The sequence below is a fragment of the Blennius ocellaris genome (assembly GCF_963422515.1).
Source record: "Blennius ocellaris genome assembly, chromosome: 8".
Classification (NCBI taxonomy): Eukaryota; Metazoa; Chordata; class Actinopteri; order Blenniiformes; family Blenniidae; genus Blennius; species Blennius ocellaris.
Window position 1 is genome coordinate 22,463,177 of NC_137657.1, and position 15,700 is coordinate 22,478,876.

General features: G+C 42.9%; 2 protein-coding genes across 5 annotated transcripts in view; one reads left to right on the top strand and one right to left on the bottom strand.

Moving 5' to 3' along the window:
• Positions 1-6,774, top strand: part of LOC308133694 (focal adhesion kinase 1-like) — a 63,724-nt gene extending 56,950 nt beyond the window's left edge. For 2 of the 4 annotated variants that reach the window (XM_080501175.1, XM_080501178.1), the window contains 7 exons: positions 44-106; positions 1,549-1,588; positions 2,109-2,212; positions 3,714-3,869; positions 4,190-4,270; positions 4,406-4,491; positions 4,627-6,774. In XM_080501175.1, the coding sequence (XP_080357301.1) occupies positions 44-106; positions 1,549-1,588; positions 2,109-2,212; positions 3,714-3,869; positions 4,190-4,270; positions 4,406-4,491; positions 4,627-4,753 (657 nt within the window). In that variant the 3' untranslated portion in view covers positions 4,754-6,774. Of the gene's footprint in view, positions 1-43; positions 107-1,548; positions 1,589-2,108; positions 2,213-3,713; positions 3,870-4,189; positions 4,271-4,405; positions 4,492-4,626 lie in introns of those variants that run through there. The other 2 variants (XM_080501176.1, XR_013936742.1) reach the window with 2 other exon arrangements.
• A 1,300-nt stretch (positions 6,775-8,074) lies between these two features.
• Positions 8,075-15,355, bottom strand: LOC308133579 (lipid scramblase CLPTM1L-like; the record flags this gene model as incomplete). The annotated part of the gene is made up of 17 exons (XM_080501012.1): positions 8,075-9,363; positions 9,611-9,744; positions 9,837-9,881; positions 9,991-10,046; positions 10,611-10,645; positions 11,068-11,150; positions 11,240-11,290; positions 11,413-11,472; positions 11,544-11,644; positions 11,836-11,920; positions 12,032-12,126; positions 12,268-12,385; positions 12,496-12,574; positions 13,478-13,605; positions 13,689-13,866; positions 14,512-14,603; positions 15,143-15,355. 17 exons carry the CDS (start codon positions 15,353-15,355, stop codon positions 9,297-9,299), a joined length of 1,620 nt encoding a protein of 539 aa, XP_080357138.1. The 3' UTR covers positions 8,075-9,296.
• Positions 15,356-15,700: the final 345 nt, after the last annotated feature.

Genomic DNA, 15,700 nt, shown 5'->3' on the forward strand with positions numbered 1-15,700 from the left:
AGATGTGGACGTCTCATGTTTGTGTTCATTCACGTATCTTTAGAAACCAGACACAAGGAGCTCCAGAGGGAGTCTGGACAGAGAAGAAGGTGGACTCCAACCACCGGTAGGTTCATTTACCCTTTTTTTTGTTTTTTTATTCTATAGATTTCTCTCTACATCCATTTTTTTCGTTGGTGGTGTGTGGTCACAACATAGTGGCCTTCATGTTACATCTCCTCTCACTCATTTGCGCTGTCAAAATCATAACACCCCCACCCCCCCTCCCGCTAGGAAAGTTATGTTTCTGAACTGTTTGTGTTTTTAACGGAGGTTTGATAAGGATGAGCGTTGACGGAAGTCAGTGTTGCGAGCAAACTCGCTGCGATTGGTTAATGGATGCGTTTGTTTTGATTACGAGCTGCGGGAATTGATCCCGGGACAGGAAGTGACCCGGAGGGAGTGGAAAGGGTCAACAATGTGGAGGTCAATAGATTCACACAGCATCAGCAGATATTAATAGAAGAAGAAGAAGTCGCTTATTTGTTGCTCAGTTCTTCAGCATGGTGGTCGTCTGTGAACGATGGATGGAGATGTTCAGAGATTTGCTATTTAGAGTCGAAACTTTAAACTATACATAAATTATCGGCACATTTTTAGCCATTTTTCAGCCAAATATTAACCACAATAAATTTGACTTCTGACATTTAAGCGGCTTAAACATGAAAAACCTGATCACTTCTTTTGACCAATCCTTCTCCCAAATCCTGCTACAGTTTCTACATCTGTAACCTCCCTGCAGACTTCTTCAGAGCCGAACACCCAGTAGTACGTTGCCGTCGGTTATTCCCCGCGATGCCAGCAGAAGTTGTTGCTGCAGCCTGAAGTTGCCATAGGCCAGATATTTCCGTCTCTGTAATTCATCTCTCTGCTTGTCCTCTTCCTCCTCCCATTGAATGGTTGTGGTTTGTGGTGGGAAAAATCTCCCTCGTTTGTGTGTGTGTGTGTGTGTGTGTGTGTGTGTGTGTGTGTGTGTGTGTGTGTGTGTGTGTGTGTGTGTGTGTGTGTGTAAATTGCTGTAGTGTAGTATTTTAGGGTGTTGGTGGTTGCCAGACCACAACACTCCGATGCTGTTGAAAGTCCTTTGTGCTGTTTTCTCACACTAAGAAGAAAAACTTGCATGAATAATAATCCAACAATGGGAGAGAGTTTGTGGCATTGCCTTCAGACGTTCAGCCGGCTGGAATTTGTTTCATTTGAGAAACGGTTGCCTTTTATTTAAAAAAAACAAACATTTTGTGTAGTCGGACAGAATAATTTTTTCCCGACGCAATGCTCAACAACACACCGTTGAACACAGACACGTTGAACTCGCTGCATATAAATCAAGGCCCGTCGTCGTGTGACAGGAACGTCAAAACTGAATTCTCCGCATTTTTCACAGACCGCTGCCGGTTTCTGCCTGTCAACTTCTAATTTCCTGCTCAGCTTCTGATTAAGTCCGTGGACTTGCTAACCCAACGTTATCTTTGTTTCTGTTTGTTTTTTTGTTTTGTTTTGCTTGTGCAGACAGGAAACCAGCACATATACCAGCCCGTTGGCAAACCAGGTAATGCACAAGCTTGTAACCCACCCTAATTACATCCACTTAACTACTTTCGTGTCTTTCTCTCGCCTTTCTCCTCTAATCTAACCAAAACACATCCTTCAAACTCAGACCCTCTGTTACTCCATCTTACAATACAAACTCTGTAACTAGTCCTTCTGTGTTTTTGCACAGCAGATCAAGTGTCAGTATCTTTTGCCACAATATGACACGGACTCGGATATCATGTCAACCTCAGTGTTGTTGAGCAGCATGAAAGCAGCAAGTGAGAGGGAATTGAAGAATGCTCAGAATAGTTTAACTGCCGGTTAATTTTGCATAGATGTTTACAATTCTTACTTGTAGTAGTTGTATTTTGTTTGTAAGCAATGTTGCCCTCGTCATCGATTCTTGCTCTGTGATTTCATGCCTTTTTACATTTGTGACAGACGTTTGTTTCCGAGGATGAACCAGAACAGGAGGAAAAAGGAATGCAGTCTCATACCGGTTTTTCATTTGCCTTTTTATTTGCCGTTTCCTACAGAACATGCCGCGCCCCCAAAGAAGCCCCCTCGACCTGGGGCCCAGAGCCAGGTGGGCAGCCTGGCCTGCTTAAATACCGGTGACAGTTACAATGACGGAGTCAAGGTACACCCGCGTACACCCAAAACACTCGTCCTCGATGACACGTCAAACTGCGGCGCACACGTTCAAGAACACATCTTACCAATTAATACACATTGCATGTTTTTTTTTTTTTTTAAAGCTTAGAGTATTAATATTGCCTTTTTTTTTATCTTTTCTTTGGCTGCACCCTCCCCCTCCTCCTCCTGCTCTCTGCCTTACTGTTGACCCCTAGCCCTGGCGGGTAAGCAGCACACTGTCCGTGTGTGTTTACTGTGCGTCTCGTCTCCTCGTTCACTCATTTCTCCTCCAGCCGCTCTCTGATTTCTCAATCGACCTCCGTAACGCCAACATTCAAGCACATTGATCTCATCCCCACACTTCACCCTGACGTACATATCCAAGGTTTTCTTCACAATAACACCCACATCTGATTAGTGTTGGTCAGTTGAGGCCAGTCGTTTACAAAATGTGGGAAGATGAGCTCCTTTCGATTACTGCTCACTCCGCACTTTATCTTACACCAAATTATTGGTTGGATGCCAGTATTAAAAAATTTTTTTTTCCATAAAAATATGTTATTGGTAAAATCAATAGGCTATACCATTTGTAAAACCTTTTGTGCTTGTTAGATTATTTAAATATGAAAATGCTGGTAAGTCTTTATCTGTAATGGGTATAACTAACATTAGAGCGTTATTTGATCATTTGATATAAATCCAGTAAACCTACACTAAATTCATCGATACAAAGGTCTTGTTTGGCCCCTCCTTAGTATCATTTCGTCCACGAGCTCTTACTTCTTTCTTTTAAATAAAGATCTCTTTTGTAGCCAGCCCTTACAAATACTTTCGAAGTTAAAATTTGGATGAAACTACTCGTAAATAATGACAAACAGATTTGATATCAATACATGAGTTTCATCCATTCACCTTCAGGACTGGCTTTTAGTAGGCGAGGGTCTATTAAGAGAAACTGGTGGTTTGTCAGCAGTTTGCCAGCTGTGGTTGACTGGTTGAGGCTGAAGGCCGGATGCCAATCAGAGACGACAGTGAGGATCAGGGAACAAACCAAAACAAAACACTGTTGGTTTTCTCTGTCGTGACGTTTCAGCCGCTTGTGGTTATGCAATGCTTCCATCTAGTGGTCATTTTAGGGAGTTACTTGTAATAGCTGCGTCTTTTATGTCGTTCTCTCAGTCTTTCATCCCGTTAATGGATAATCAACTCATTGTCTCCGATGACTTTGTTTGGTTTTTTTTGTAAGTTTGCAGTGATCTGCAGTGGCTTCGTTTCATCACTTTCCTCCCAAACTTTGTAATCTTTTTATACCGTCGTGTCACTTAAAATGATATTAATTCGTGACTTAAGTTTTTGATCACATGTTTATCTGTAATCAAAGATCCATGCCATTTGACAGCTGATTGTCTGCATCGTCTCAGCTGGTTTTCTGCTTCACAAATGGCGTGCTCGTCGCTTCCATGTTTCTCTCCTCTCATTCCGTCTTCTCCCCCATCATTGTGCAGCTACAGCCCCAGGAGATAAGCCCGCCCCCCACCGCCAACCTGGACCGCTCCAACGACAAAGTGTACGAGAACGTGACGGGATTGGTCAAAGCTGTGATCGAGATGTCAAGCAAGATTCAACCCGCTCCTCCCGAGGAATACGTTCCCATGGTGAAGGTAACGAGGGGTCGCCTCCGAGTCCGTCTCACTCTTCATTCTCCTTTAAATTCATCGCTGGTCTTCGGGGGGAGGGGATGACTGAGTCTCAGTTTGTGCGTCTCGATACACTTAAAAGGTCAAGACGGCTTCAGCTTCGATCTCTCCAACCACTGAGACACATTTGTAATTCAACGACGTCGCTTAGCTCTTTAAAGGGCAGATTGTTGGCAACATTTCCTGATGAATAATCAGAGATTCCTCCTCTAACCCGGCTGCAGATGTCAACTTTAAACTTACCAGGACTGATTCTAATGGAGAAACACTGTGTGTGTTTTCAGGATGTCGGTCTGGCATTAAGGACGTTATTGGCCACAGTGGACGAGACTCTACCTCAACTTCCTGCCAGTACACACAGAGAGGTGGGAACGCACTCTGACCGTGCTCTCACACACTCGCCGCACGAAATATTCCACGTTTGTATATATTAATAGGAGTTGTTGAAGAATTTGAGACGACGTGGCTGATGGCATGTTTGTATTTCATGCGTCACTCAGATCGAGATGGCACAGAAGCTGTTGAACTCTGATTTGGCGGAGCTGATTGGAAAGATGAAGTTAGCCCAACAATATGTGATGACCAGGTCAGTAGGAGAATTTATTGCAGACTTTTCAAAGTCTAAATACATCATTTCTTCTTTTTTGTTGTTGTTTACATTGCATGATTGTTGTCTTATCATCCTTTAATAAAAGTAATCCCCCTCTCTCTTGTTTCTTAGCCTCCAGCAGGACTACAAGAAGCAGATGCTGACAGCAGCTCACGCTCTCGCCGTTGACGCCAAAAATCTCCTGGACGTCATCGACCAGTCCCGGCTCAAGATGATGGCTCACTCCCGTCCACACTAGCCCCACGTCGGGCCCCCGAGCTGATCACCAGGAGCGACGGGCGTCCTCACCGCTTCTGTTTTTCAGCAGGACACTAAAGACTTGTGTGGATCTGTAACGTCGGTCCTGGCGCGCGCGAGTTGAAGGAGGCATCAGGTTCCCATCGCTGCAGAGACCCAGTGGCTCTGATGCTGTGATCACAGTCTGTGAAAGACTCCAGCTAGGGTATTCAAGTTCACCTGGGATTTCAAATCTCCACCACTGTGACTTTCATATTTACAACAACAGAGCAAAAACACTTCCTTGAATCAGGGACTTGGCAGCTTGGCTCTCTTTGGACTGGAATTCAAGGACGAGAGGAGGGCGGCAGAGCGGAGAGCTTGAAACGGGAATAAACAGGAAGATGCGGTGTCCGGTGCATTAGTTTCACACGTCACCATCTGATCGGGCTGCCATCGATCTGCAACATATCTGCATGTTAACTTCATGAAGGGGGACGGGCTCACGACGTCAGCCGGCGGCCACAACTCGTACGTCGGTTGGGACTCCTCGCTGTGAACCGTTTGCTCCGTTAGAGCTTCTTCACGACAAGCACATCAAACCACACGTCTTCTGTTCGCTTTTCCGCCGGTCGCTCCAGCAACACAACTCTCAGCCTCCGTGTCTCCGACTTTTTTCTCTCCTCCATCCGTTCCCGCGTTCCCTCCGTCTCACCAGCTTTTATTTATAGACTCAAATTGCAGAGGAGGAGACAGAGGGAGGGACGGGAAAAGGCGGGTTCAAACTTGGGGGACAGTCCCGCATTGCTCCTACTGCCTGAAGAAGGAACACCCTGTCCTCCTCCTTCACCCCCCCCCCCTCCCCCCCCTCCCCCACACAGTCTTCCTCAGCTCCTCTCCGAGCAGGTTTTTAAAAGACTCCAAATGTGAAGAATCCAACCCCGTCTGGGTAAACACCGCAGGCAGGAAACTCCCCACTCCAACTCAATTTGGTCCGCTCTCTCGCGCTCTTTTTTTTAATTTTTTTTTTTACCCTTTATAGTCGGCTGGCTCCATGTTTTTTGTGTTGTTTTAAGCAGTTACTCGTTTCTTCCTCTGTAAACACGAGTTGATATTCAATCCCAACAAAGACTGATGTTCAAAACTGACAAATAAAAAAAATCTCAATGGATTCTGGGGTTTCTGTGACAGGATTTCTCAAGAGTTATAAAAAAAAAGAAAAAGCAAAGGTTTTTGTGTCTCAGACTGGTCACTGAGCTATTTATATGGGGACGATTTCACTACCCCCACCTTTTGTTTTTAAACCCTGTAAACATTCAAATGTATAGATAAGCCTGGTGTAATGCCTTTAAGTGTCTAATCGCCAACAAATCGTGTATTTCCATGGGAGATGTTTGTGCCGAGTCCCAGTTTTTCCCCGTCAGGTGTAACACTTTGAATGAGAAACTCCCCCTGAACAGGCTTCCACAGGAAAACACACGCTGGTGACGCGCCGAGCCACATGACTGGGAATCTTGTCTCGTGTTGCAGACGTCAAACACTGAACTGAAAATACATCAGATCACATGTGTCTTTGTTAATATTGACCCCACGTGGAGTATGACAATATGACGTGTTACTGGTATAGCATGATATACTGGTATGGAGAAAAGCATATTTGCACAGCACCAAATAAAAAAAAAAACTAACAAAAAAAAACACACACAGACACAAAAAACTTTTTTTAATCCTATTTTATCTGGATGTGATTTCCATGTTTAGCCAGCAATGAAACTATCAAACATCTGGGTGTTATTGGGGTTAAAATGTAAAAAAAATAATTAATTTTAAAAAAGCCCTCAAAAAAACAAAACAATCTATTTTATCTCTTTGTTGTTGTGTAAATCTGCTCATGTTGGTATATTGTAAGCTATACTGGTGTGTACCACTGGTGAATTGTACAGAACTCGTACTAGTAAACACTGGTTTTTATTTTGTCTTCTGGGCTCAATCAGCCTACTTGTCAAATAGGAGGAAAAAATACACAATGAAATAAAATGACAAAACAGAAATCGGTGTCTCTACTTTCTTATGGTTAAACTGTATTGCGAAACATCACTTTGGCAGCCTTGGCAGGTTGTTATGAAATGACACATTAAGGTGCTCGAGGGACTTGCTTCTTGCTTGTTAAATATATGTAAATATCTGAAGAAATGCGCATTCTTCTTCCAGAATAGAAATACAAACTGTTAGGGTGATTTGTGTTAGATAGATTATTTCCTTGCATAAATCTAAAAAATGCTGCAAAGCTTGTTTCCCTTAGTTTTAGAAAGATAGATTTATCATTTATCATGTCACAACACAGACCCCAAAAACTGAACGGCAGGATTTTCAAATCAGCAACTTCGTTTTTCAGACCTCTCAAGTGATTTTTTTTTCTTTTTTTCAGGAAAAAAAAAATTAAGCAAGGTTTTTGGTGTTATTATTAGTGACCTGAATGCATATATTGTTTTTACTCTTTTTAATGATTAGTAGGGGCTTCTGTATCCATACTGCGAAGCTGCTACTAGCTAATCTAAGGCAACATTTATATGTATTTAGGGTTGTTTTCATTATCTGTCACTTTCACAACACAAGTCCTCTCTCTTACAGCCACCATTTTAATTACATGCACATGGTCTAAATGAGGTGATTGAAGCTTGCAGGGACTTTTGAAGCCAATAACTGATTTCCGGTTGCAGCTCTGCAGAGCAGCAGATGGCAGCAGTGCATTAAGTAATGTAGTAGTGACCTTATTGCACAAGGCTGTGCAGAGAATGAACCACCGAGGCTTTAGTTTAGTAAGAAACACTGTTGTAGACAGGATTTCATTTAAACATAATTGGGAATCATATTTTTTTTTTAAGAAAATGAGATACATAACACTGGGCTACACTCCTGCATGCTGAAGGTCAGGATAATCCTAATCAGGATGGGATGAACCTTTGTCTTTAGGTTTTTCTGATTTCAGATGGGAAAATGAAAGATGTAAAATAGAAAAAAAAATAGAAAAGTTACTCCCACAGACAGAGGTGTCAAAACATGCCAGGCTTATGTAATTATAGAGTGATGTTTTTCCATTTAGAAATTATTGTTGTGTTCTTAAACCTCAATCTATCACTGCAATCACATCACGATCTCAACTTTGATAAATACAGAGTGATAAACTGTGAAACGCATCATAAAATAAAAATAACAAGTTAAACATAAAGACAGGCACATTTTTATTTGTTCCATTTTATTACAAAAAATCAACAAGCAAACAGCATTGCAAAAATCATACAAAAAACAAACAAAAAAAGAAAATACAATAAATGTAGCGGAAACAATCACGTTGAGAAAGCAAACTTGTATTATTTTTTTCATTTAAGCAGCTGCATGTTTAATCTTTGATAGCTATAACTCTATTGCTAATGAAGCCTTACCATAAAATGGATTATTTCTATTTGTTTTAAGGATACCGACAGTGAAAAGTAACTTGCAATATATAGTAAGGAAGACTTTATTTGATTTTATAAATACAAGATAAACAATAAATCCACCCAGCACGTAGTGAGCGCACACTGTGACATCCTGTAATCCACTCACAGCGCCGCACAGGTCACACAACATCAGCACCTTGACATCGGTGCAACTTCAGGACAAACACATCAAGCATTACAAATGTCACACAAGTTGTTCTGTTGTTTTCATCGAGAATAGAAAATTGGAATCAGTGCTTCCTGTCGCAGAGTTTAGAAGGCTTGAAGCCGCCGTCTGTACAAACACGGTGCAGATCATTCATTTCCTCCTGGTTCATTTACCAGGATCACATTTTAAAAATCGAGTTGAGAGAGAAAAGTCGCTGTTTGGCATTTGAGGACGTCATATAAACAAAAAGAGAAACGACGTGATTCAAATCTGATCAAATGGTGCTGCTCATTAAAAACCTTCCAGAGCTTAAGTATAAAAACACAAGAGCTTATCAGGGAGATTCAAAGTGCTTCTTTGACTCACACAAAGTAGTATTTTTTTTGTTGAAGGCCTGATTTCAGAATATTTCTCAACTGTTGAGAGTGACAGGCAATTAAAAAGTCTAGTACTTCAATGTCTCTATTACACTTCAACCTATTCTTTTAATAAAATGTTGTATTTTTTACCCTGAATGTTTCATTTTCATCATGATTTCTCAAATATAAAAGGAAAAGGCATCCCTCCCTTGCCCCCCAGATTTTCCTCTAGGAGAGGTCTGACGCACACTTTGAAGTCCACAGGTCGAGAATATACTGTGTAGGATCATTTTTAAGGTATGAAGCATCATTCAGTGACAGAAGTAGTGAGATGATATTGGTTTTGATGGGTAACGCAAAGTGAAATGCGCGGCAGACGTGCCCGTAGATGAGGGACTTCGCTCGCAGCAGCAGTAAAGGGGAAGTTTGCTCGAAGCCAAACCGTCTGAAACACACGAGCCCTGCATGCGTCTGCCTCACACACTCCAGCCTGGTCAGTCCCCGTCTGCTCCGGTGTTTTTGTGCATGTGTTTCTAAAGGGATCAGCTCATCTTCCTGTCATTGAGTTTTCACTTTCTTGGTGTGGCTGCCGGATTCTCTTCTCCTGGGTTTGGTGGCAAAGGACCTGGTGAAGTAATGAGATGGGCGATCCATGATCACTTTCATCTCCAAGCTTACAATGGTTTCATTGCTTCTCAGGGAGAAAATGTGAGCCCGCAGCCAAAGATGTAAAGTGATGATAAAAAGGCGACGAGGTGTTCTTTGTGGTCCTAATGTCGTGGCTGATCACTGATAACGTGTGAATGCTTAGTTTTGTTTGGGTGTTGTATCTAATTGAATGGACCTGCGCGTTTCAGTGAATGCCGTCTCACCTTCGGTGGTAAAGGTAGAGGAGGAAGAGGAGCTCGTCTCGAAAGCAGGAAAGCTGGTGAGAGGAGGAGAAGGCCGCCGAAGAGGAGAAGAAGGACGCACAGGAGCAGAGATCTGAGATGAGCGTGTTCACTCCCTGCAGGAGGAGAAGAGAGGACTGAGCCACGATAGCTGTGCGAATGCTGAAACGACTCTGGAAACAGAAGCACCTCAAGCAGGAATACTCACTCTGTACATCAAAACTGTCCCCTGCAGGTGACTCACGGACTTTAACTGATCCACAAACAGAAAATATATATATATTTTTTTTTTAAGTTACTCAACTGCACTCTGGGAAACAATCAGAGCGTCTGTTCCATAATAAATCTGTGACGGGGCCGACCTTATAGTTGATGTAGAGCTGAGGGGCCATAGACAGGAAGCCGAAGGCATAAACCCCTGAGCAGATCAGGGAAGAGGAATGTTAGTACAGCACACTGGGCGTTAAAACACTTTGATGGACCTGACAAGAAATCACGGAGGTGCTGAACGACAAGAATAAGTGAGCAGGATTTTGAGATGATCTATCAGAAATAAATCTCTGCAACACTCCTCATTGCAGACGACATGATAGGGTGAAGTTATTCCAGGTGTTCTTGTGCTGCACACAATACTTTACTGTCACCATCCCTTCATATCCTGCTGTTTTCAAAGGTCTTGATGTAGTTTTCTCATAGATGGACTTTATTGTTTTCAAAGTTGGTCTAAAGTCGACACGTGAACTGTTTGAATTTAAAAAAAAATTTTGCATCCCTCTTTTGGAACTGTAGTTATATTACTTTGTACAGCATTATTGCGTTTTCAAGTCTTACTGCACCTTCTATATGTGGATAATATATGTACATTGTATTTTATCACATGACAACTATTTGCAAAAAACCCAAAAATCTAACTTTAACTAGATTGTGTTTGAGTTTCTTTTAACTCATGAGATTTGGATTAATGTCAAAAAACAAAACTCACCAGTCACAAGCGTGTTGATCAACCAGGAATAGTAACTGTTGACATAAATATAACAATGATATAATTTATATAGATCAATATAGAACATTTCGTATTGAAGCAATAATATTGTACAAGTTGAGTATTTGCTCCAGTGAAAAATTAAAAAACAGCCATAACATTAAGACCACTGAGAGGTCAAATGAATGACATGGATTTTCTCTTTGGCATCTGTTGGTTGGATGTACAAAAGTAGCAAGTAAACAGAATGGGTAGATATAGAGATCTGATAAAAGGCGAAGAGGGACTTGTAGTCATGGCGAAACATCACAATGTTTGTTGTTATTTGTTTGCATGGCTGACAACCAGTCGTCATAATGTCATGGCTGATCAGACTCAGAGTTTGAGTGTTAAAAGTATTTGGCGACGACATTTCAACAGTGCGACGTGACAGAAAGCCGAGCGCCGATCAGGTCACCTCTTCTGACGTAAATAGGCCAGCGAGAAGACGGCCCCGCTGATGCACAGAGGATAGACCAAGTAGGACAAGTATCTGGACGCCTGGGGTGGAAAAATCACAGACGAGAGATTCAAATTAAATTAAACAAAGAGTTTAATAAGCGGAGCTGTAACGGAGGAGACGGCGCTACCTGGACATCGTACTCCACGGTCTTCCTCTCTTCTTCATCCAGCTTATTCACCTGAGCGGCAGGAGACACAGACAGAATCCGGATCGGGTTTAAAACCAACTTTTTTGTAAGTGAGAGCTTTGATGCATGCGCAGGTTTGGGAAATTAGATTGTGTGAATCCATTGATGCTCACATGAAACCTGCTGCTTTTGCAGTGCAGCTGGATCTTAAAGACTTTGAACACCTTCCACACCTGCACAAACCAGACCAGTGAGGCAAACCTGCACGTCCTGACAAGTATTCCCATGAAGTCATGCGCAGTACCTCCACACACGCTCCCAGCCCCACGGGCAGCAGCACCAGCAGACTGGTCTCCTCCAACAGGTGGACGAAGATCAGTAAAGTGCTGAAACTTCGCCACAGAACTGGAAATAGAGAGACGCAGACGGCTCAAACTGTCCCAGCATTTTTTTTTCTTCCAGACGCTGTCTCACAGCAGTGGATTGTTTACAGCCAATGCAACCATTAAATACAATGTCATTGACGGGAAGTGAAACGAGCGACCCCCGTAAGTGGAACACATGTGCGGTGGCTTTGCTCTCTTGTTGACGATTACCTGACTTTCTGGACATTCCAACCATGCTTTTCTTTTTCCTCCAAGAGCTGATGTCATTTTTCAGAGCCAGAAATTCACAGATGAGCTACAAAAAAAAAAAAAGCAAAACAAATAAATAAATAATTGAGAATTTCTCCTACAATACATGATCGTGTCAATAGGAAGATGGGACGCTTTTTGAAGTGTATACTCTCACTTGTATGGCTGTGATAATGGCTGTCAGCACTAAAAGGTAGAGGTTGGATCCCACCAGAGTTTCTTTAATCTCATCAATGTTCTTCTCGGTGAAGCCTGGCAACACAAGGAAGACTCAGCTCAAAATGGAGGCTTTTAGGTTTCATCCAGGTCGATAAAACAACAACAGATGACTCCTCGAGCACAATCCGACACCCAATCTCAGATTACAACTCGTGTGCCGTCTTGTTGGCTCACCAAACTGTCGCAGGGAGTAAACCATGTCCTGCAGATGGACCCAAAACCGGAATCCTCTCAGGGAGATTCCCTCGTAGGACACAGTGAGAGGGAGCTGAGCAGTGCTGCTGCTAATCTCCTGTCACACACATATACACACACACACACACACACACATACCTCGATTCATGTGCCGGATTAAAAAAAGCAAGAGAGTGTGTTATACTTTGTGAGGGTAAAGTGTCCCACCATGAGGTCTCTGACTCGGAAGTTGAGCTCGTTAACCAGAAGCAGTGGGAGGTAGATCGTCTGTCTGCCTTCGTGAGAGCTGCAACGACAAGCCAACACCCTCAAACCGCGGACAGAGAAAAGATATCGTTTTGCATTTTGAAGAAACGAGTGGAGCATCAAAGAAAAAAAAAAATAATCCTCATCAGACAAGGCCGATCAGTTTGTGGAGAAATTAGAACAAAGAAACAAATCCGACATAGTGTCACGAAGTTTAAAACAGACAGGAGTCCCTGATGTTTAGTTTTCAGCGTTAGTACTTCAGTGTTAGTACTGACTCAGTATTCATGTCCTGCTCTGTACTCAGTTGTTTCTCGTTAATTGTCCACTCCCTCTCTGTGGGTTTAAATGTGTCGTCCTCAGTCTCGCCATCTCGACTCTCTGCGTCGAGTCTCTCATCTGGTAACATTCCTAATTTGTATTAAAGCCTCCTTTCAGAGCCTGTCGGATTTTGACCCGAGTCTAATATTGACCTTCAGGGTATCCGTTTTCACGTTGAGTAATCTTACATGCTGCCACCACTGCCTGCTTGAATACAAATAAACTGAATGAACCTTCGTCTTCTTCCTGAGTCATGTGTTTGGGTCCTTTGTATCCAGCTCAGTCATGTTCCTTACGTATGTGTTAACGGTTGGACTGAGGGATTTGAGCCTTTGATAGCCAGCTTTACCACATATACAATGATAATTATATGTTTTTAAAAAGGCGCTTTAACAAGCACTAAATGAAGACATTATTAACACTTCAAACCAATCATTCTTGAATAACTTAAGAAAATCAATAATAAATGGGAAGCCTGAAATGCTTTCGTCTTATTCTTCCATGAAGTGAGTGGGTTTCTCTTCGTCTGGCAGCAGAGTTCAGACCTGAGGTGCAGCAGTGATAAATCCTGAGTCAGCATCCGCTCACCTGGCTCTGACCTCCACAGCGCAATGTGACTTACACTCTCATGTAGCGGCGCACGTCACTGGGAAGCCCCGCCTTGCTGAAGGTGAAGTCCTCCGACATCATGGTGATTGACAGGTGAGGTCTCCAGTGGGACACCGGCTGCTCAGATCGTGGACCGGGTCCCTGGAGGAGTCACACAAACACAATTTAACGTGGGTGAAGTCTGTGCAGCCCCGTGCAGACGAGCGAGCGAGCGACCCCAGCACCTTGTGTGTGTCCTTCTGCCCCTCCGACGGTGGAGCGGGGATGTAGGTGGTGAGCTGAGCCGCATAGTGGACCTCTCTGCTGTCCTCCAGCGGAGAAACGCCGGCTTTGTGGACATAAACGACGGCGAACAGCGAGCCGTTCGCCCGGGTCTCCCCCGGCAGGGACACGTTCACCTGCCTGCAGCCAGAGAAAACACTCCAGGTTCAAAATACAACGGAGAGACACAGCTGTTAATGGAATAAACACTCACATAATGCTTAAACTGGGCTGGAGGTGAAGAATTACAAGACTGTTAGCTATTTTAACATCATATTTTACTCAAACTTTGTTCCAACTTACGTCACTTCCACATGTTTAAAACTTCAGGTTACTGCAGAGTATTTGTACAACTTCGATCAAAATTCCAAGTTTCAATCTGCATGTGTGTGTCACTGATTTATTCTTTCAAACTAAAAAAAAAAATCTTTCTTTATATCTATATTTGTTGACAAAATGTTTTTTACTTTGTTATAGATATCTCATTAAGGTAAAATGAGTAAAGTGTCTAGCACTGACAGTGTTATCGAATGCAGTTAAAAAGTAACTGATAAGCTGTACTTTTACTTTTGTGTTGTATTAACTAACTTAATGAATTGGGGCTTAAAAAAAGGACCTTATCATTTCATTATTATTATGTAAGGGAGTCAATGATGACATTATTTTCATAAAATATCCGCCATTTTGCTGCTACCACTGTTCAGAAACAATTGTGGTAATAAAATGTAGTTGAAACCGTAGCTGGCTGACATATAGATCACAGATGAAGCGAAGGTCTAAACAAACCTCTTAAATGTAGAGTGAGGGTCAAAGGGGTCGATTTTCACCTCGAGGTTGAGTGGGCTGTTGTCTGGCACAAGACAAGTAAAGACGCTCATCTGAATGAAAGAAGAGAGATGGGAAGTCATCCTGCGTCAGTATTTAATACTCAGAGGTCATAGAGCAAACAAAGAGACAAAAACACTGGCGTGCGCGCGCACACACACACACACGCACACTCATGTTCACACCTACTGGCAAAAAGCAATGCTCAGGGAGAATGTGCAAACTGCAAAAGGCCTCTAAGCCTGGAATAAGAACAGTTACACCACCTCCAGCTGTTTTCCATATTTAAAATATGATTCAACTGTTAAAAAGTAAAAAAATAAAAAAATAATGTTATTAATGTGTAAAACTCAATATGCTTATTTTCTTGCGAGAGCATCGTTGAGTTGACTGCACTGACAACATACTTATTAATGCAGATTACTTTAAATTGGTGTATCAATCAGTCTGTATTTAATGGTCCCATCTTATTAACATCCAACCACATATGTGTGAAGTGAGTGAACAGACTGCAGTCTCAGACAGATGTTTCGTCAGAACCCTCAGTCCCTCCAGGCTCTGGGTCTGGTCAAGGAGCCGGGCCTGCACGGACCTGCAGTCTGGGTCTGGCCGTCAGGTAGGAGGTGATGCACGGCTCTCCTTTGCCTCCATCGCAGGCTCTGGTGTTGAGGAAGCCGTACAGCAGCCAGGCGGTGTGCAGCATGTACACCACGAACACTCCGAGCAGCAGCTTGGCCAGCGAGCTCCTCCTCCCGCCGCCGCTCCCGTCGCTGTCCGCCGGCTTGGAGTAACACGACGGGAACATGGCAGCGGTCCGCTAATTGTCAACGAAACCGGGATTATAAACAAATATATGATCGTGGTGCAGTTTCAGATCAGAGCTTTGTTTAATCCGATGCCCCATCAAACCCACACGCTTCCTCCCAGAGACAGCATCCTTCCGGTGGTCTTCCAGAGGATGCTGACGCTGAGCGAGTCGACCTCCTCCGCTCTGCTCCCACTCACGTGTCAGCGTGACGTAGCGACGACCGGAACCAGACGAACCCGGAATCATCTTGAGAGAAATAATTGAGAGGAATAATATTAATAATTAAAATTAAAATTAAAATTAAAATTAAAATTAAAATTATTATTATTATTATTATTATTA